This window comes from Mytilus trossulus, chromosome 7, assembly GCF_036588685.1.
Source record: "Mytilus trossulus isolate FHL-02 chromosome 7, PNRI_Mtr1.1.1.hap1, whole genome shotgun sequence".
Taxonomy (NCBI): domain Eukaryota; kingdom Metazoa; phylum Mollusca; class Bivalvia; order Mytilida; family Mytilidae; genus Mytilus; species Mytilus trossulus.
Genome location: NC_086379.1, coordinates 63,879,545 through 63,902,421, shown reverse-complemented (window position 1 = coordinate 63,902,421; position 22,877 = coordinate 63,879,545). Strand labels below are relative to the sequence as shown.

Here is a 22,877-nt window from a genome sequence, read left to right as displayed (position 1 = left end):
AAGAACAGAAACATATAATACAATAGCATATCTCCGAATAAAAATAATAATTGTAGTTGATTATTTACTGAATCCTAGATAGATCTAGATAGGTTTGTACGGCTATGCCTTGAGAGACTAGTAGTCTCAGTTTCACAAGTGCTCAGTTTTAACGTAAATATATATTCAGTTTTTATTGCAGACATTTAGCTGAAAAGAGTAAATAGGGACAGTATAAGATATAATTTTTTTATATACTACTTGGATATGACTTTCTACAATCTGAATATTACAAAAATACGGATTTTTCAAAATTCTATTTCCGATACGTTTTGTAATTAGTTTCAGATAAAAATAAAAATATCGACAAAGATCACTGAGAACAAAGTCAAAACAAAACAACTCATAACTGTAAACAGATGGCTCTAAAACGTTTGAATAAGGTATATTAACATATAATGTCTACAGTAGAGGCGAATTTATGTTTGAAAACATACTAAAGCCTAGTAATTTCCCCCAAATAAAGTAGTTTCTATGACTAGGCAATGGCAGATCATTCTCGATTGATTAGCATACGTCACTGAACTCGGTCGTCACGATCACGGAAGTTTTAATATTAAGACTAATTGTCAAAATAATAACAAATGGCGAAATCAGACATGGAAATATATACACAAGATGGAATAAATGGATATAAATGTTCATAAAAGTGTTCCCCACCTTTAGTAATGGATGACATTTTTCGTCACCATACTTGTAAATGAAACGCAATTTACATTTTTCATTTAAAGCTATTTTTTGTAGTTTTGGTCTAAACTAACTAATTACAATCAAAGGAAAGTGTTATACATTGTGTTAATAGCGCTATTGTAATAATTTTTAAGGCAAAACATGAAAGAGAACGTTACGAAGTCCTTAAGATAGACTAGAACATTTTACTAAATAAAATTTCATTGGATATCTCTTGATCAAGGCTTTCACTGCTGGAGATATGGCACATTATTTGATTTGATAATAAATATAATAAATAATTTTCTCTAATTCTTAGTCAATTTATCCCTTTCTGCACCCATTATATAAAAAAAATAATTTAATCAACGTGTGGTTTGTTTGATCTCAGTTCTTCATTGGTTAAAATCCGATTATGACTTCGAATATTCTTGTTTTTCTCTGAATTTCGTATTGTGACAGCTGGAAAAAAGGCGACCATGTCTGATGAAGTCTCGTAGAAAGAACATATCTTAATGCAGATCAGTTGCAAAGAAGGAATAATTTTGCTTCCATATTGTTTGTAAATCCTTAGAGAAACTGATTCTACAACCAAATCTTGTGTAATACGATATTTATCCACTCTCGACAGTTTTCATCCACTCTTAACAGTTAAATTTTAAATACATTTAATTTTTGTATTTTAAACACTAGGCGAGCCTCGCATTTTGAATTTGAAAAATTAACTGTCCAGTAAAGAAAAGCTCTGTATTTAACATTGATATATTTTTCTCAACTGCAACATTGTACACAATTCATTTTTTTCTCATCAAGAAATCATTTTAAAAAGGAAAAATAAAGCAAAATTTACCTTTGCAAATATTTTGATTGATAATGGAGGCAATAATTATATTTTTTTTGCAGGAGTTACAAGATATTACAACAGACCCCCCACCAGGTTGTTCTGCAGGACCAGTAGGAGATGATTGTAAGTATTATGAAATGAAACTGGAGGCTGACTCAGAATAAAGTTGATTGGAGGACATTTCATCTTCTGTTGTGTTGTAATACATTTGTACTTCATATTAAGACACTATATTTGAAACTTAAACCAAATTTATATAGAAGAAGAAAGGTATTATGCAACTATTGCTCTTTGTGCAATGAACATTAATAAAAATATACCATAAGAACAAATAAAAAAAACAGTTGAAAAAGGATAGATTTAATTCAGCAGATCAATACAAAGCAAAAGTATAAAAACTAAACTAAAACACAAAAGACACAATGTACAGATCTGAGAGTACTTACAGGAGTCTGCACAGTAAGCCACTAGACCGATGCCCCAGACTAGTAAAATTTCATTCGGACTGACTAGGAAGTTTTAGCAAAACTTTGTTTGGACCAATAAGAAAATTGTCTGAATATATTATATCGGTCTCTGAACTAGTAGTTGAAAAAGTTTTTGGTGAAGACTGTTGCAGTCACTGAAAGCTAGTTCGAAGGCTTTAACAACTAATTAAAAAAAATCATGTTTCTAAGACCAACATTATTTTTTGTTGGAATGTGAAAACATCCAAATGAAGTGGAGAAGATTTAGATATAGAGACTGGTACAATTAATGTTTCAATAAAAGAACCAGAGTAAGCCTAAGTAAATCTTCATGTTGGTATTAAACTATTAATGTAATCAATATGCATTGTGAATAATACAAGTATATTTTATAAACACATACACAAATGACAATAATGTTTCATAAACAACCATCAAGTACTTATATTAATCTGTCTCCTTGTTTAAGTAAATACATTATACACAAATGAATCAAAACTACATGCTCTGATAATGATAGTTGAGTAACATGAACTGAAAAGAAAAGAAACGAATAATACAACTGATAAGATGATATTAGTATTACAAATTTGTTTTTAGTCAAGGAGTGTAGTCTTAGTTTATACAAGGAGTGAGCTTAATAGACCCATAAAAAGCTTATTTGGCTTAATAAAAAAATTAATTGATATTTAAAATTAATCAGCAAAAACAGACAGCAGAAAAAGTGTTTTTGTTAATATTCTAACTGAGCATTTTTTAGAATAAGATAATGTTTTTTATGCCAGGTGGATACAACATGGTTCAGTATTTAGGGCCAAATTTTGGCCTTCCAGCTGGTCCTTCTCTAATAGAAAAAGTCTTTTCTTGTAGGCTTAAGATAGAGTTTAAATATTATAGTACTGATGATCCTGATTTTGGGATTCAATGAACACATAAAATGTGAAACCAGTACATTCTCAGGTGTTTTGTGAAACCAGTTCATTCCTAAGTGTTTTGGTAAAGGTAAGAAAGTTAACCATGACAATGTAGTAATACATTAATAAAAAAAACTTTGTGAAAGTTTCAGTGGTATTGTTTTAAAGGATATTACACCTTCATTATTATTGTTTTAACTAATGTAATGCAATATACTTGTACACTATATGAACGCTAAGATTAAATATGTAACAAACTTATAATCTTTACATTTTATCTTGTTTTTGTTTTAGTATTCAAATGGGAAGCATCATTAACAGGTCCAGTAAGTATATTTATCAAACTATTTTGCAGCACACATAAAAATGTAAATCTTCGTAATGTGCTCTTCTTGTTTGAAATTTGAGATGAAAAAAACTAGAAAAAGGGGGTGCTAATAGACACAGTTTTACTTCTTTTTTGGCAATTGTGGTTTTATTTCCAAGATATATTGAATGCCTGGGATCAATAATAAATACGACAGGTAGACTGATTTTAAAAACAAAAATAATTGAGATAATTGTAAGCAACATGGCTGATGTTCGAAGACCGAAGATGTATATTTCAATTTTTATAAATTCTCATGTACAGGGCCAAATTTCAACATTGAAAATGAAAAAGAATGAATGTGCTGATCTTCTAAGCATATCGTTACATGGACTTAAAATCAAAGGTACTGGTCATGCTTATTAAGGCAAAATTTAACACCTTAAAACCACAATGCTATGTGATTTGATGAAGAGCTGATCATAACCATACAGGAAAGACCATATAAATAACCCATATGTTTATATTTTCAGGAAGAGAGTCCGTATAAAGATGGCATATTTTTCCTCTCAGTACAGTTCCCTACAGATTATCCTTTTAAACCACCAAAAGTAAGTGCAATCATTACATAGCAGTAGTATACTGTACAGCTACATTGTGAACTATATGTTTATGAAAGTTTGGGGATATTTGTTATATTTTGGCTGTATTTTGTTTAATGAGTTATGAAGTCATTTTAGAAAATATTGAAGGTTTTGTGTCTTAAGTTTTGAATGTTGATCTAAAAGATAAGGCAAGTGTTCTCCTTAACATTTTATGATAAAGCCTCATTTTTTGTTGATGTGCATGTGTTATATGCTATGAATGGCATAATGACATGATAATGGTTAATGAATCAATGACCTAACTGTTGCAGCTTTTCCTGTTGTAAAGTGCTCACAAATAGATAACAATGTTTAATGTCGATGGAATAGATAAGAGTGATGTGTTTATAGTATACAATTTAGGTTTTTGTAGCAGCACTGCACCTTCTGGGAAGCTAATTAAGCTTTTTGTAGGGAGCATTATATTGTAATAATCATTTGTGTTCAGCAGATGGGCTCTCAGGTCTATTATATGACAAAATACTCCCCCATATCCAAGAAGATGGGGCCCCCTATCAACCTTCACAGAAAGTTTTGTGCCACATTATGCACATAGAACTGAGTCAAGTAGTCAAAAAATCCTGATAATACCAACCTGTTTGTTCATTTTCTTAAAATATATGACTCATTGTTCAGTCCTAGGTCAGGTAGTTAGAATTAATGTATATTTTATTAACAATTTCTTCTATATTTGCAGGTAGGATTCAAAACAAAGATATATCATCCAAACATAAATAGTAGTGGAGCTATATGCTTAGATATTCTAAGATCTCAATGGTCGCCAGCATTAACAGTATCAAAAAGTAAGTTAAGTGCTAATTTACAAAAAGTTAACTCTTTTCATTACATTTCCATGTAGTGTGCAGGCTTTAAAAAATTGACGATTTTTTTCAATGGAAAAATTAAGTTTTCAGCTGTGACAGTATATCTTTTCATTGACAATGGTAGCGTAAAACATAAAGTAATATTTACTGAGTGAAATTCCTTGCATCCAATTATATCTGACATTCACTGTTTATTATGATTGAATATGATGTGTATATCACTGACATTACCAATGATCAATGTATACTTAGTTGAACCAGGTGGAACATATAAATAAATACCTTCAGGTAGTGATTTCATCTGGTTTCCAGCTACATTGTACATGCATTCAAAAACATCAGAAAGAATAAAGTTTTCAAGTTCAAAGTTCAAGAAAAACTGTGTACACTAAAGCTCATTTTAGGGAGAAATTCTGTAACGATTTAATGGCATGCAGAAAAAATTCTTACAGTACCAATAGTAATTTTACAAGGCTGGGCTGTAGGATGTAGCTAAGCATTAATATGAGTTGAAAATAGAAAACTTGGTGGTTTTTTTCCACTGTTTATGATGTTCATAGTATTTTTATAGATATAAGAATATGTGGTATGAGTGCCAATGAGACAACTCTCCATCCAAGTAACAAAGTGTAAATATAGAATAACCCTACATTGTCTCGAAATATCAATGTTATTTGTACAAGGCTTAGAAACAGGTAGAAAGCGAGGCTGCAGCTCTTATAACTGTTCTAAATGACGTATTTAGGGTAAAAATCATCATTTCCTAATTTTGAGTGGAAGACGTAAAATTTCCATGGACCTGTATGTTTTGTTGACGTCATAGATTAAACTCTACGGATACACATTGTCAATGTCATAAACAAGGCGATATACGGTCAGTGACTGTATATCACATATGAATATGCGGTCAATGCAATTTGACTGTTCAAATAGCACAGTTGCAGTATATATAACCATTATAGGTCAAAGTATAGTCTTTGCTCACACGGGACATCAAGCTATAAAGGGACCAAAAAATTACTAGTGTATGTATATACTTATAGTACAATTAAAATTGATTGAATGTATGCTCTAGAATAGTTATAAATCTCCAGCATTAGTAAAAATTAAGAAAAATGTAGCAAAATTGAATTTTTTCTTTTCAGTTTTATTGTCACTGCATGCCTTAATGTCAGAACCAAACCCAGACGATCCGTTAATGCCTGATATAGCCAAGTTATACAAGACTGATAGGAAAAAATACATGCAGAATGCTCGGGAATGGACCAGAAAATATGCTACCTGAACAGATTTCACATCTAATAAATAACTGTGATAATTTATTTTAATGAATCTGACAAAAAATGTTTACGACAAATCATTTTGTGTTTGAGAAATATTGTATACCCCCCTTTTTTACAAAAAATTAAGATACAAATGTTTTGGTTTTTCATTTTGTTTTGTTTGTTTCAGACTTTCAGTAATACATTTGTAAAATCTATCATTTCTCATTTGTACTTAGTGTGAACATTTATATTGGATATAAAAAAGGGAATTCATTTATTTAATGACTGTTTAATTCAGTAAACATGAGCTTTATTAGAATAAATCCTTTGTGACAAAAAAAAAATAGAACTTTTCTTAAAGTAATGGTTGTATAACTTATTTATACATATCAATATTTACATCTTATTTGGTTCATATTTTTGCCATGTTTAATTATGTTTTCTACAAGTAGACAATTTGATCAAGTGAAGTAATACTATTGGACAGTTTAATGAATACACCATATATATGTTATACTTGTTGTAAATATTGTGGTATGAAGTCATATAAAACAGTATTCCGATTCTTATATTCACAATAGATAATATCAATGTACATTAAAATAAAAAAAAATCTTTTCTAAATCTTGTGACTGATAATTTTTTGCCTGCTTATTTTTGGCCACCTAGGCCCTATCTAATCACTTGGTATCCATCTTGTTGTATTCTGTTAAATCATCAGGGTCTCTAGTTAAAAAAAAATCATCCAATGATCCTACCAGCCAACCAATATGGCTAAAAAAAGAACATATAGGGTAAAATACAAGTTTCTTCTATTATCTTGAAGACAGCTACAGACTGAGAAATTCTAATTAGGGCGTAATGTACATCAAAATTAAAACTGGATGGTCAACTTACAAGAGTTACTGTCCTTAATTGTTGAATTTTTCTGTATTTGTTTTCATTGAAGCTTCATTAAAATTTAAGTGTTTAAAATTCATGTTCAAAACAAAAACTTTATGTTTGCCCATCACATGGCAGCCAGGAAACATTAGATATTTCTTACAAAATTTATAGACAGACCAAACATTCAAGAATGAAAAAGCTAAAGTGTGTGTGTTTGTCAGTTTATTCTATGTCTAAAAAAGATATAATATTGTTTTATAATAGAACAGGTATTCTTGGACATTTGTTCAATAAATATTTGATTACCTTATTTAGACTATACTTAATGCACAGGAATAACTTGTATAAATAAAAGAAGATGTCAGGCATACCTTTATGAGATGGCACCACAACTAAAAAAAATCTTTAAAAACATTGACAGTACAACAAACAGTCTTCAATCAATAAAAAGGTGTCTATACTATATACCAAGATCTAATTTGCAGTGATTTGAGGGACAATTTTTGAATTTGTTAACTTGGTGGCTTGTTTTAAATGTTGGAAAGGTATTAAGACCCGTACCAACTTCAGGTTTCCACTTAGAATGACTCCATATGTCCACACTTCTTTTCTTCATGCTTGAATATTTGATATTTACTATTTTGTTTTATTAAAACAAGTTACAGATCAAGTTCATATTTTGTTCCTGTCAGATGATTTTATGCAAACTCACAAGCACAATATTTGATGTGTTAAACCTGTTATACTCGAGCACACTTTCAAGCACAACATTTTATGCGGTCAACTAGTTATACTTGAGCACAAAATTTAATGTGGTTAAACTAGTTTTACTTCAGCAAACTCAAAACTTAAAACAATTAAAACGAGATTTATATAAAAAAAAATAACCGAAAAACAAATATGTAACACCTAAACAACGACAACCACTCAATTACAGGCTCCTGACTTGGGACAGGTACATACATACTTAATGTGGCAGGATAAAACATGTTAGCGGGATCCCAACCGTCCCATAACCTGGGACAGTGGTATAACAGTACAAAAAAAGAACGAACTTTAACAATCAGTAAAAAAAGGCTCAACTCATCAGATGAACAAAAATACAAATTGACGTGGTAAACCTTATTTACTTCAGCATAATCACAAACACAACATTAGATGAGTTTAAACTACTTTTACGTCAGCACACAAGCAAGCAGAACATTTGGTGTGATTTAACTATTTCTACTTTAGCACAATCACAAGCACAACATTTGATATGGTTAAACCAATTTGACTTTAGCACAAACATATCATTTGTAGTGGTTAAATCAGTTCAAATTTAACACGTGCCTAACATTTTATGTGGTTAAACCAGTTTCATTTCATCACTATCACAAGCACAACATAATCCAGTTTTACTTTAGCACAATCACTACATTTGATATGTTTAAACCAGTTTAACTTGAGCACAATCACAAGCATGTGATGGGGTTAAACCAGTTTTACTTGAGCACACTCACAAGCACATCATTCGATGTGGTTACACCCGTTTTACTTCAGCACAAGCACAACATTTGATGTCGTTAAACCAGTTTTACTTGAGCACACTCACAAGTATAACATTTGATAAGGTTAACACAGATTTTCTTAAGCACACTCAAAGGCATAACATTTGATGTGGTTAAACAGATTTACTTCAGCACACTCACAAGCACAACATTTGATATGGTTAAACCAGTTTTAATTGATCACACTTACAAGAGCAACTTTTGATGTGGTTAAATAAGTTTTACCCGAGTACACCAACAAGCACATTATTTGATGTGATTAATACGGTTTTACTTGAGCACACTCGCGCGCACAACATTTGATGTGGTTAAACCAGTTTTACTTGAACACAGTCACCAGCATAACATTTGATGTAGATAAACCAATTAACTTGAGCACAAGCTTAACATTTTATGCGGTTAAACCAGTTTTTCCTCAGCACACTCATAAACACAACATTTCATGTAGTTAAAACAGTTTTACTTGATCACACTCACAGGCCAAATATTTGATGTGGATACACCAGTTTAACCCGAGCACAATCACAAGTACATTTGATGTTGTTAAACCAGTGTTACTAGAGCACACTAACAAGCACAACATTTTATGTTGTTTAACCAGTTTTATTTGAGTAATCTCACAAGTACAAGATTTGATGCGTATAGTCCGGTTTTACTTCACCACAATGACAAGTACAGCATTTAGTGTAGTGAAACCAGTTTTACCTGAGCACACTCACAAGCACAACATTTTATTTAATTTAACCAGTTTTACTTCAGCACACTCATAAACACAAGATTCCATGTGGTTGAACCAGTTTTACTTGCGTACACTCACAAGCACAGCATTTGAGGTAATTAAAACGGTTTTACTTGAACACTCACCAGCACAACGTTTGATGTGGTTAAAACTGTTTTACTTGAGAACAGTCACAAGCACAATGTTTGATGTGGATAATCCAGTTTATTTGAGCACATTCACAAGCACAACATTTGAATTAGTTAAACCAGTTTTACTACAGCACTCTCACAAGCACGACATTTTATGAGGTTCATGTGGTTAAATCAATTTTATTTCAGCACACTCACAAGCACAACAGTTGATGTAGTTAAACCAGTCTTACTTGAGTACACTCAAAATTTCATTTGGTCGAAACAGTTTCACTTGATCATACACAAGCCTAACATTTGATGCGGTTAAACCAGTTTTATTTCAGCACACTCACAAGCACAACATTTGATGTAGCTAAACCAGTCTTACTTGAGTACACTTAAAATTTCATTTGGTCGAAACAGTTTCACTTGATCATACACAAGCCTAACATTTGATGCGGTTAAACCAGTTTTATTTCAGCACAATCACAAGCACAACATTGCAAGTGGTCGAAACAATTCCATTTGATAACACTCACAAGCATAACATTTGATGTAATTAAACCAGGTTTTTTTTATCAGTCTATCACTCACAACTTTTTATGTGGTTAAACCAGTTTTACGTGAGCACAATCATCCTCTTTCTGCATATCTAAACCAAATGTCGTAAAAGTAAAACATACAATCAAAACACACAACAGGACGACAAGAAAATAAAACGACTCATAGGTTCGAAAGCATGGTATGATTGTATATAAATATGAAAACAAAACTTTAATTCAATTTAATAACATTATTTGTATATCTCTTTTATAACAACTACAATGTCATGATATTTATTTTCCTGAATACCAATTTCAGGTTTCCGAAAATTAATCTTGTTTCATCTTGAAAACAGATTTTCTGGTGAACGTGATGGTCATAGAAGTCTTGGAATAATAATCCGAAACTACCTGTTCCTTCCTGACAACAAAGTCATCTAAAGCTTTAAGAACTTTTGCTGTGAAATCGAGCATTGATACTGTATCAAACGAAACGTTTTCTCCCTGGTTCAATGGTGGAGCTTTGTGATTTAAAAAATCGAACTTCTTTAATGTTCCGATTGGAGGTAAATCTTCTTTGTGTTCTTCCATAGGTAACTTCATTAACCGCGCAAATATACCCCTCCTTCTACCACCTTTCTTTTGTGATGTGAATTTGTTTACCACTTTTTGAATTTTGTAGTATTTTTTTAGGACTTCAATGAATGACGGCTCCTTCTTTTTAATCTGCTTCCCTCTTAACTTTTCGAAACTGTATTTTAAATTCAGCTTTTTAGTATCAAACATTTCCTTTTCTGGTTCTTCATCTGTTTCAGTTTCAGGAGATGGGACTTCCAATTTCTTTGGAAGAGTTTTTCTCAAAGGGGATGGCTTCTTAGATTTCGTTTCTTTTATTGACTTTTTTTTAGTCATTAACTTATTTTTTACTATTAACGGAGATGAAAGTGTAGAAATGGTCATTTTTGTCTCGTTTTTTTTAGGCGTTATATTTTCAACAGTTTCCGCCTCTTCTTCATGGAGAAGTTCTGTGAGTGTTCCTGACGCAGAAGTCAGAAAAACCAGAGGGATGTCAGATTCAACAGACGATCCTCGCCTCATTACATCAAAATCATATAATGTTGACTCATATTCAAAAGAAACGGACCTTTCTCGTTCATCCTCATCTGAAAATGCAGTAAAGCGTCTGCTCGGCGACCTTTTTCTCAACCCTTGTTGTTGATCTATTACCCATCTTTCGCAAGCTTTTGAATCTGTCACGCCACCTACTTCTTCAGCAAATCCTATGGTATTTTGCCTATATTTTAATTGTCCTTGTTTTATTCCAATTGGCGGCAATTTGTTGTCATCTTCAGGACTCGTCTCTTCTGCTAATGCTTTATCAGATCTTTTACTTCTCAGAGCCTCTCTTTGAATATTGTAACGTTTGGCTACCTTCTTGGACATTTGTTTAGCTCGTCGAAATCTTGGATCGTACTTTTCTTCCTCTTCTAGGATATATAGGAATTCTTCAAATGTTGGAACTCGCGGTGGTATCCTTAGGACTCTTTTCGTATTTGCGTACTGGCTAAAATCAATTTCTTTGTACTTTGGCAAACCTTGATGGTGTTTCTGCCAGTCTATTTCTATGGCTTTTTTCTCTTCGCGCATTTTCTGTTTGTCTTTAAGTTTCGATCTTAGCTTATCTTCAACATTCAAATCTTCTGTTAGAGTTTTTGTTATGTTTTCTCCTAAATAGAATTCTTCGCCGGTGTCGAAGGTTTCCAAAGTTTTGACATCATCTACCACCTGCACATCTAACCCATCACCAAACACATCATTTTCAGTACAGCCAAATTTTGCCAAGTTGCGCACTCTTGCTTTCATTTTATATTCATTATCCGGACTACTTTGATTGGACTTCGGGTCATCGCGTGGAATCTGTGGTATGATTTCTACATTTGGTTTGTCCGATGCATTTCCAGTTGTACTTTTTTCTGACATTGTGTCTCCATTATTTCGAGATTCCTGGTCATTCCAGTTCCGAATAGTATTTTTTATGTCATCTGGGTCATTCTTTACACAGCCAGTTTTTACCATGTACTCTAACCGTCTTGAAATGTCATTCATTTCCTCTTTGTTATCAGATGATACAAACATAGAATTTCTTTTGAAGGAGTGTGACGAATATGGGTCGAAATTGTAATGGAATATACTCTGCTTCCTTTTCCTTGACCGGGCTAAAAAATAAATTTACAAGGATGTTAAAATAGCAATTAAAATATCTACTAAACTAAAACTTGAGAATGTCCTCTACAAAAATCAAATATATTTGACATGTTATCGTGAGTTTCTTTCTTTCATGAAAACATAAAACCCTATGTTGAACTTTTGAGTTTCCCCTTCCAAGCTTTTCGCCAATGCCAATACTAAATAAGGAGATGTGTTATGATGATCAACAAGACAACTATCCACTAGATACCGCCGATAAAGGATGATGTAAAACCCACCGTGTGACAGGTCACCCAGTGTCATTTAAAAGATTATTTTAAAAACATGCAATATGAAAAAATAGAAAGGCCTAATGAACCTCATAAAAAAATATGATACAGATTCTCAAAACTAAAACCAAGCTTATCCGAATGTCTGGCTACAATATTGCTGATAGACTGAAGTAGAAATAAGTTAAATCGCAAAGTAGATCAAGTTCCGCTGAAAGTTAAAAGGTAGGGTGATTGTAAAAGGCCAAATTCAATATGCGACACACCACCTTTGGTGATGTGCATATAAATCCTATAAGTATAACCAAGATGATAAAAACGAGAACTATGAGTGAGTTCGCAAAAGGATATACTATTGAGATAATATTTCCACATATTGCAGTATTGATTGTACAGAGTTGCCCTGATGACGTACATGGACCAAAACCGGACAGGGCTATCCCTAATTACCCTTCTAAAATTTTTTTTTTTTTAATAATCAAGAAAATAATATATACATTTTGCCGTTAATCCACCTCTAGGTTGCGTCTGAAAAATAAATAAATTCTCGGAGCGAAAATTCACAATAAATCTTGAGAATGCAATAGAGTTTGCAATTAACATGTAAAATTGACTAACTATAAAACTTTGAAGATTGGTCGGACTAACGTCTACAGAAAGCAAACAAAAGAAGCAATGCACTGAACAAAAGGTAATGGAAAATATTTCTCCACTAGCGCTCTATCTTTCTTTTAGTTTAGATTTCAATAAACCATTTTTTATATAAAAAAAAACCATTCACTTTGACAATTAAATCAGTATGTTGCAGAGGTTTGCATTTCAAACATATTTTAAAATGTGACCTCGTGAGTAAAATATCAACATATACTTACAGAGGATTTGCATGGTGGCAAAATCGTCCGATTCCTCTTCCTCCTCCTCTGTGATGGTGTGGAATGTGGATTCAGTTGTTGTCTCGGGAGTTGAAGAGGGCTTGTCTTTAGACTTCTTCTCGGTTTTCCGTCCATAATACGTAAATTCTAATAACAAGGTTTCCTCTATTAATGTACACCCCTATAAGTAGATATAGATAAAATAAAACAGAATCTGAAAAAAATATCTGGTAAATTGTATTAACTCGCTATTTGGTATCAGTACCTGCTTATATGGTTGATCTAGTTTAGTTCTTGTTGATGTTTTTTTTTATATTTCAGAGTTTTCTTTAACAACTTCTCTAAGCTTAAGATTAAGATAACAGTTTCAAATTTGCCTTTAACATCAGTAACCTATAAAGTCTATAGTTTTAGTCGTTTTCTTGTTGGTCCATTCGAGAATGAATGAAGTCTGTTCAAATTAACATTGTTGGTAATTTCTGTTCAATTATAAAACAGTTGGTGAATCTTTCTAAGTTCATTGCTTGACAATATTTAATTTTATATGTGAACCGAACTGACAAAATACTCTCGAAAGCATATTTCTGTATTGTTATATGTGAACCGAATAGAAATAATGTCAAATTCGTATTCTATGGATCAATGATGTCCCCTACTTCTTCACCTTGCTAAAAAACTATCACTTTACTTCAACAATACCTTTTCTTCATTAGATAGTTTATAACAGCCTCGTCTTTCTCGCTGGTTCCTAGCAAAAGCAAAAGTGTTATGATGTCCTATGATGTTTGTCTTCTCTAGGACATACAGAGCTGTGATGATATAGTCCAACAGTTGACCTTCCAGTATCCGTATAGAACAGCCATGGGACCATTTGTCAGAATACAGGAAATCCCAGAATTCTTCTGAAAAACAAATCAAGGATATTGAAGTTTAACTAGTGTCGCAATATATAATCTAATGGTTATAATCCAAAATATTATATGCAATTGAAAAAATATGGAACAGTTTGGTCATATTTCAAACTGTGGTTTATTATATAGTCTGGATTGGGTTTAGATAATGTATAATAATGGTCAAAAACAATAATGAATAGAATGAGCATAAAATATAAAGAATAGAGTATACTGGCCGGGTGCAACAGTTCCGACATAAAGAATAACTGTGAAACCTAATAGATACAATACCTGTTATACAATACTGATCATGAGAATTTGACAGACTAAACGTATGATTTTTTTTGAATGATAAAGAAAAGTGCTCTTAAAATTTAAAGAATATTGAAATTAAGATCCCCATCCAAACCTTCCGGTCGTTATATGAAAGCAAATTTGTTTTCGCAGATTTAAAAAATTGAAAATAGGCGGACTTCATAAAATAAAATAAAATAAAACATAAATACTTACCACAAGAAGAATAAAGAACCAACGGTTTCATCTTAGTATACTTAAGAATTTGAGTAGTATAATTTTCTCGATCATTGAAATATGACAATAAAAATCATCTGTATACGGATATAGACTTTACGACATTAAGTTTAAGTAACATGCAAATATAAACTTCATACTACCTGACACGCACATTGTTAGGTAAAGAAGATGAAAGAATTGAAAATGGCAATCATGTCTGTTCTGACATTTTATAATTGATTTAAGTGTAAAGATATCTTTAAATTATTTACTTCTGCCAAGAAAATTTCTAATAACAAATATATATTTCGTCAAAATTGACAAATCAATATCCATATATTATTTAAAAGATATTAATATTTGTTGAAAATAAAGAATAGGGGCATAACTGCTATATACTTTATAGATACCAACTTAGGTGTGTCTAATTATATTGTGAAACATATAAAAAAAAACACACCGCAGATTACCACTGCTGTTGTGATATCAGCTTCCATTTTCATTCATTAAAGTTGTTTTTTACAAGTTAACAACACTAAGGTCAGGTTGACCTTAACAAGATTCGAGTGCTCTGTGTATATGCCTATGATTTCGGTCTTCCAAAAGATTCATTTGGCTCACAAAATCCCTTGCTATTCTGTCAAGATTTTGCTAAATGAAAAACGTTTGGTTATGCCAAAGCCCAGTAAGGGTTATGCTCATGATTGTTTCAGGTCTTAGTAATCTCATTGGCATGCATACTTCATCTTCTTAATTCTCATATGACAGAAGTGAGACCCCATGTGTAGCTTTACTGTTTTTAAGGGCTTCTCTGAAGGAGAAAACTATAAGCCTAGAGAAATGTCTTATTATCTAGATATAAATTCTTATATGATCGGATGAACAATAGTCTTTTCGTCTTGTTGAACTGAACAATAAAAAAAGACAACTATCGCCTTTTAACTATGATTTATTTTCCGTCAGTTTCCTTCCATCCCTCAGTTCCATCCATTTAACAGAAAAAAAATAATCATTCGAGTAACGGTCACTGTATTAAAATTTTAGACGGATATTACCTGAGTTTGGTTATGTTTACACTGAGATTCATAAAAATACAGGAACATGTCTGCTAATAAAGAAGCGCTAGTGTACCTTAAACTTGCCAATTATCTTTATTGCCACAACGTACTCTATTGTAGTTGGCAGTAAAGACAATTTACAGTTTATTCATTCAATCATAGTTAAGGTTGGGATTAGCATTTTTACCTTTTTCATTACACAAGTCGGCTTTATATAAGTTTCAGCAAATAAATTTGCAGTTTATTTTTTTTGAAGAACCACTTAAAGTTCTTCACGAGAGGATCCTCTATCGACTATGACTCTGATGTGATGTACCTATCATACAGAAATAATCTTGATCGATCTAGAAGGGATATTAATGCCATGTCCTGTTGAACGAGTATGAAATATTTGCCACTGGACGATAAGCAACCGGCAATCAACCAATCAATGTAATGCCAAATGTTTAGTTTGCGAAGTAATGGAAGTAGCTTGTCAAGTGGAACTGAGTCAAAGGCTAGTATGACAATGAAATTGAGAATTGAAACTGGAAAAGTGTCAGCGACAACAACATGACAAAAGAGCAGGCAACAGCCCAAGGCCTCCAATCCAACACTGTCTATTTTAAGTTCTACATAATGTTCTCTTCCTTTTTTACAGTATTTTGTTTAATTATTTAGTTTTGTTACTTCATTAATATTTACCGTACGTCTCCAGTATTAACATAAACGATAAAGTTTAAAATTCACAATTTACAGTAAATTTACTAACCTACGGTGACATCCTGGAATGTTGTCAACTCGTCTGAAAAATATTGCTCACAACCAACACTTGACTGCAATAATTTCACAAATTTACTCAACTGCTCTGGTTGACTGAATCCTTTTAAAGTATCTTTCCTTTCTAGGAATGGGTTGATCTTAAACCAAAGACGCTTGACATTATTATTCAACACAACTCGAGCTTTACTAAACAAAACATCGTGTACTTCATTCGGACAGGCCATTCTCCAAAACGATAGCGTCAAGCAATCACCACGGCTACATTGTGACGCCAGTTGTGAAGGAACCGAAGAAAGTCGTCACGGCCTACTATAGAGTATAGAAGATGTGCCGGTAGTACAGTCAGAGTATGCATTAAGCATACTTAACTTTCTATACTGACACGAGAAATTGACACCATATATAAAAACACGTAGACAAGACAGTCTGTTTTGGAGCTACTATTTTCATAAATGATTTCATATACATGGGGCTAATTTTTTTCATTCCTTCTTTATCCGACATAGACATTAATTGTTTGATTGGTTGTTTTTTTTTTGGGGGGGGGGGATACTTTATAATATAGTTCATTGTCGATGAACTACACATACTCGCAATGTATCAGACAAACATTTGGAACATGCACTTCTTTATCGACAACTTAAACAGTTTTACGGGAAGAAACGTGTTAGATTTGACTGACAACATTGAATCTAAATCGACGGTTAATACTAGAACTAGTATACTGTATTTGGCTATGACATATATAGTAAAGGTGCATATTAGCATCAGTGCTGTATTGAAACTACATTGTGTCCTGGACCTGAGACTACAATATAGATGTGTTATATCAACTTGGACATACCTCGGACCTCATGCTAGAAAAGGCTTAATCAGCATAGCAAGTATCTTGTAGGTATCGTATCGTGAGCCAGGTCAATGAAAAAAAATCAGTTTTAGGTGGACACTACTATACAAGAGCTCTCATTTTATGACTAGCTCAAAATCAACACCAGTCATGTGTTGAATAAAATCGTAAGAAATAATCAACTATCTGACACCAACATCGTTTATGTTAACAGCATCGATTAAAAGCCACACCACGATTATTTTCACACTACAAGAGCACACATCGTAAGATCAGCTTACAATCACCATGCACCAGTCAAGTTTGGGAAACATTCAAAAGAGGCAATCAACTATCTGACAACAACACCGTTTTGTTCATTTGACAAAAGCAGGGGAAAATTGACATGTGCCAAAGTGACAACAACCTGATCAAAGAGCAGAAAAGGATATCGATTGATTGATTGATTATTGGTTTGTTGCATAACGTCCAGCGGCAAATATTTTATGCATGTTCAGGACGGAAAACGAATTTAAAAACCACTTTACCTGCTTAACTGCTTAGTTTGATTTTAATTTTAACTGTTGTCAATGATGACCTCGCTTTACAAGGTTTAGTTTAACATCAATTATGGTGGTATCATGATGTTTGCTAAACATATTTGACATAGGATTGTTTTAGCTTTGAATCGTGGTTTTCTTTACTGTTCAAATATTTCATATACTTCTTTATTGAAGCATAGATGTACAGTGATTCTATCTATTCCGTTGTCCTCATTCATAATGTGTCTGAAATTCCCTTAAAACCTTTTGCAATTCTTTCTAAACCAGTGGCTTATTTTAAATGAAACGAAAATGGGCACAAATTGACTCTTTATCTATGCAGAGCAAACCAATGACTTGGTCATGTCTATACAAATAGTAAATATACACCTTCACTATAATTTTCCATGTTCAATGGACCGTGAAATTGGGTAAAAACTCTAATGGGGCATTAAAATTAGAAAGATCATACCATAGGGAACATGTGTTTTTAAGTTTCAGTTTTAAGTTGATTGGACTTCAACATCATCAAAAACTACCTTGACCAAAAACTTTAACCTGAAACTCACACTTTCATTTTCTATGTTCTGTGGACCGTGAAATTGGGGTCAAAAGTCTAAATTGGCTTTAAAATTAGAAAGATCATATCAAAAGGAACATATGTACTAAGTTTCAAGTTGATTGGACTTCAGTTTCATCAAAAACTACCTTGACCAAAAACTTTAACCTGAAGCTGGACAGACGGACGGACAGATGAACGAACGGACGCACAGACCAGAAAACATAATGCCCCTCTACTATCGTAGGTGGGGCATAAAAAATATTAATTACAGAAAAAACAAACTACTAATCTGTAGTGGGTTGTTGATATCAATTACAATTAAAATATATATCCCCCCCCCCCCCCCCCCCCGCCCCCCTGCCCCCCACACCATATATTTGAATTGAATTGTAACATAATCAGTCTCAACCAACTTTACAGTAGAAAATCCAAATTTCTAAGCAACGTCTGTACAACTTAAAGCATTTATTTTAATGAGAAAATACATAAATAAATAGTCACATTTCTCTATGTTTTAGTTTAATAAGTGAACAAGCACTGTTTCTTTCAACTTTTAATTCCGTGTCAAATTAATCTCTAAAAATCCAGGACCATTTTCTGTAAAATGCTTTCTTCTTTTTTTTCAGAGGATTATATAATTTCACGTTATATGTTCAATAGACCAAACCAAATTAACCATGATTTTCATTGTATTTCTCAAGTTTTCTTATGGTACTGAAAGACCATTCTGCCGTTGCTGTCAAATAAAAACAAAAATCAAAACGATGCATGAAAATTACCCTTAACAATACCTGTCAAACTTAAGTTTGACTGGACTGTTTAATCAAAGAGCTGATAGCTCTGAAGTGGAAGAAGGTGAATAAAAGGTAACTTGAATTACCATAAAAGCAGCCCCCACTTACCCAGGCTGCTTTGTTCCATTATCGTTAAAATGTATTTTTTTTTCTTCAAACAAGAAAAGGTCATAAGTACATGGATTTCCCATCCGTACAATCATTTTCTATGTTCAGTTGACTATGAAAATTAGGTAAAATCTTTAATTTGGCAGTAATTAAGAAGATCATATCAAGAGGAACACATGTGTACTAAGTCTCAAGTTGATTGGATTTCAACTTCATCAAAAACTACCTCGACCATAAACTTTATAACCAGAAGCAGGACGGACGGACAGACTAGAAAACATATTGCCCATAAATGGAGCATAAAAATAGTAAGACTTGTTACATACCTGCCAACTTTTGAAAGTTTCCATATGGGTTTTTACTGCACAACAACAATTTAAAAGGTTACAATTTTTAGCGACGTATTTTGCAAGATCTGGATTGTCTAGAAAAAGAGTCATATTTGTATGATGAACTTACATGCCTTTTCCTTAAGTCTGTTTGCATGATTCTAGTTATATATTAAATCGGTAGAAAAAATATACATGAAGCTAGCAGACCAGGGTTTATTTTCCAGATTAAGAATATTAGATGCTTGTTGAAATTTCCAATTTTGAATTATGCACAAAGATGGACCTTTAACAAGTTGGGAACAACACTCCAAATGAGGGTAACCTAACTGGAAGATCATCACAACCCACTGTAAAAAATGAGCACAAAAAAAGTCATTTATATTCATATTATTTGATGAAACTTTTCCCCAAGAACTATGCATCTATTAAGTACTGAATGGTCAAAACATCATGTTTTTTTATCGACATAAATTTTGTCGTTAATGTAACCAAATGATGTAGAAATTGTGTTTTTTCATCAAATTTCCATCAAATTGTAATGTGTATAGTTCCCTTATTGCCTCTCTATTTGAATTAAATAAAATAATAAGAAGAATCTGTTTCTTGTTTTGTTTTATTTTGTTTTTGACAAATGATTGTTCACTGCTTGCAAATGAATCATTATATTTATATATCTTATCTGTATATATTTTTGTTCGTGTCTCCATCTCCTTATCATTTGTAAATGTATAGACAAATAAGAAAGAAATAAGCTCCACATGTATATTTGCAACATCGTAAATTAATTAAAAAAATAACATACACTAACACTAGTACTGCATGGATTTTAAGCATTATGAAAGTCATATTTGTAGAAAGCTTAAAAAGACTTAAAAACAGTGTAAAATGTCTTGCTATATACTAACATTTACAAATTTAAATTTCATTATTTTACTAGGATCTAACTACTAGACCTTTTATTAGTCTATTAGCACTTATTGTATGTTGAATTCTAATCGTTTTGATAACACAACGGCAGTTAGCCGGAGGTAAACATCGTTGATTACCAGTATGTTTGACACCCAAGTTGTCAAGTGAAGCCATATAATTATACATCTTCTTTGATGTTCAGGTAAAATTTAACACAGGTGTCAATTACACCCGTACAGTAGTAAATGTTCAAATATGGAGTCTGAAAAATTTCATACACGGGAGTTTTTGCTCCTAAACGGGAGGTTCGCTTGTATGTTACGAAGGGCATCTAATTCACATGACAAAAGAAAACCATGAATAAAGACAACCCTTTATATATCCTTTTTATTTATATAAAAACAAAATCTTCTTGTCTGCAGGATTGCAAATTCGTAACTTCAAGGGCGAACTTGTAAACAGGGCGAGTTGTCCCGATACCAAATTCACGCATGCGTAATACAAATATCTACATTTAAAACATCCTGTTACAAGTAAACAAATAACGTTCATGTGGATGAGATGAAATCTAGTAATTTACATAAATAAAAGGGTCATATTTACGATAGTGATTGTTTTACAATCATAATTTACAAATTAAATGATTCAGATGCCTAATCATGTGTAAAAATCGGTGTCAGGAATCTAAGTTGTTTTGAAATTGTAATACACAGAAACGAATGCGGCATACAGAGACTCAATGCCAAGGGTCGGCCCCTTAAGTCTTCAGAAGACTTGACGTCTTCTTCCACTAAAAAATCTGTTTTGACGTATGTAAGACTATAGTACCTCACAGGAACATTAAAAGAATGAATTGCTGTCGATGGTCTCTTTAGAAAATTTAATCTTATTTCATCAGATAATTTGAAATCTTAAGAAAAGATGTCAGGGTTAGGAGGCATAATAGACATAACAATTGTGAATGAGGTCAAGTTCAGATGATAACTGCCAGAGGGATACATATATATATATATTGGTGGCGATCCGATGGATACGTCTGTTGTAGGGTTGTCACTGACTCAGACGTACTTATGTATATATATATACAACTCGTCTAAACATCAACCCAACAATGTTAGATCTGTAAATTTGCTTTCGCAAATTTATGGTTCTTCCCTCGCCGGGATTCGAACCCATGCTTCTGTGATATCGTGACACCAAACAAATTTACAGATCTAACATTGTTGGGTTGATGTTTAGACGAGTTGTATATACATTATGTACACAGCCATGTATCACCATCATTGATGGCGATCCGATGGATACATCTGTTGTAGGGTTGTCACTGACTCAGACGTACTTATATATATATATATATATATACGAGTCTAAATTGAAAACTACGTTCAAACCTATGACTGCGTTGGATAAAAACCGCAATTTTTATACGTGTGCATGTCAAACAAATTTCGTTGTAGAAGGGTCTAAAAACAGCACAAACAACATTTTCCAAAAGACCAAAAGCGTGAAAAAGTATATTTAAACAAAACGCATTTGACTAACAGGTCGAACAACTGATGTTCTTTAACCCTGCTGACTGCCATTGACGATTGCCAAATAAAATTGATCACAAGATGTTAATATAAATTTAATACGTCACAGAAAAAAAAATTTGTTAACTTGTGGACAGGATGTTGTGCCACAAACATTCGGTGTCAATATTTCTTTAGTACACCATATCCGGATTTCGACAATAAATGTCTCTTCAGTGATGTTAGGGATCGAAACGGTATTTGGAAGGCCATATAAAAAGTACCCTCATTTTTTAGAGAATGTATATCCTGAATTGTACATACCTCTTTTCTATACCAATGTTTAAAGTTTTGTAGGATAACCTCATTTTTAAGGTTCATTGCTCAATGTAAAGTTTTTTGTGTGATGGTCTCTTTTTCTTGACTATAAGCATTAGATCAATTATTTATGGTTTATGAGGTGATTAGAAGGTATATATATAATATATATATACAACTGGTCTAAACATCAACCCAACAATGTTAGATCTGTAAATTTGCTTTCGCAAATTTTTGGTTCTTCCCTCGCCGGGATTCGAACCCATGCTACTGTGATATTGTGACACCAAATCGCCTGCACTGCAGCCGTCCCGCTATATATATAGCAAAAGTAAACAATCAAATTGTTATTATTTGATGTGAAATGTAGTTTGCAAATTTTTTTTAAATTTATTATATATAGCCCAGGTGGTCGTGTGGTCTAGCGGGACGGCTGCAGTGCAGGCGATTTGGTGTCACAATATCACAGTAGCATGGGTTCGAATCCCGGCGAGGGAAGAACCAAAAATTTGCGAAAGCAAATTTACAGATCTAACATTGTTGGGTTGATGTTTAGACCAGTTGTATATATATATTATATATATACCTTCTAATCACC

The 22,877-nt window shown here is 32.7% G+C and overlaps 2 protein-coding genes across 2 annotated transcripts; one reads left to right on the top strand and one right to left on the bottom strand.

The window, feature by feature from the left end:
* Positions 1 to 301: 301 nt before the first annotated feature.
* On the top strand, positions 302 to 6,597 carry LOC134725543 (ubiquitin-conjugating enzyme E2-17 kDa-like). The gene is made up of 6 exons (XM_063589448.1): positions 302 to 422; positions 1,612 to 1,675; positions 3,228 to 3,259; positions 3,774 to 3,851; positions 4,582 to 4,687; positions 5,854 to 6,597. The coding sequence occupies exons 1-6, from the start codon at positions 399 to 401 to the stop codon at positions 5,991 to 5,993; spliced, it is 444 nt and encodes a 147-aa protein (XP_063445518.1). The 5' UTR covers positions 302 to 398; the 3' UTR covers positions 5,994 to 6,597.
* A 3,430-nt stretch (positions 6,598 to 10,027) lies between these two features.
* On the bottom strand, positions 10,028 to 16,640 carry LOC134725542 (uncharacterized). The gene is made up of 4 exons (XM_063589447.1): positions 16,367 to 16,640; positions 13,851 to 14,053; positions 13,152 to 13,332; positions 10,028 to 12,018 (listed from the first exon to the last, which is right to left on the bottom strand). The coding sequence occupies exons 1-4, from the start codon at positions 16,599 to 16,601 to the stop codon at positions 10,133 to 10,135; spliced, it is 2,505 nt and encodes an 834-aa protein (XP_063445517.1). The 5' UTR covers positions 16,602 to 16,640; the 3' UTR covers positions 10,028 to 10,132.
* Between the last annotated feature and the right edge of the window lie 6,237 nt (positions 16,641 to 22,877).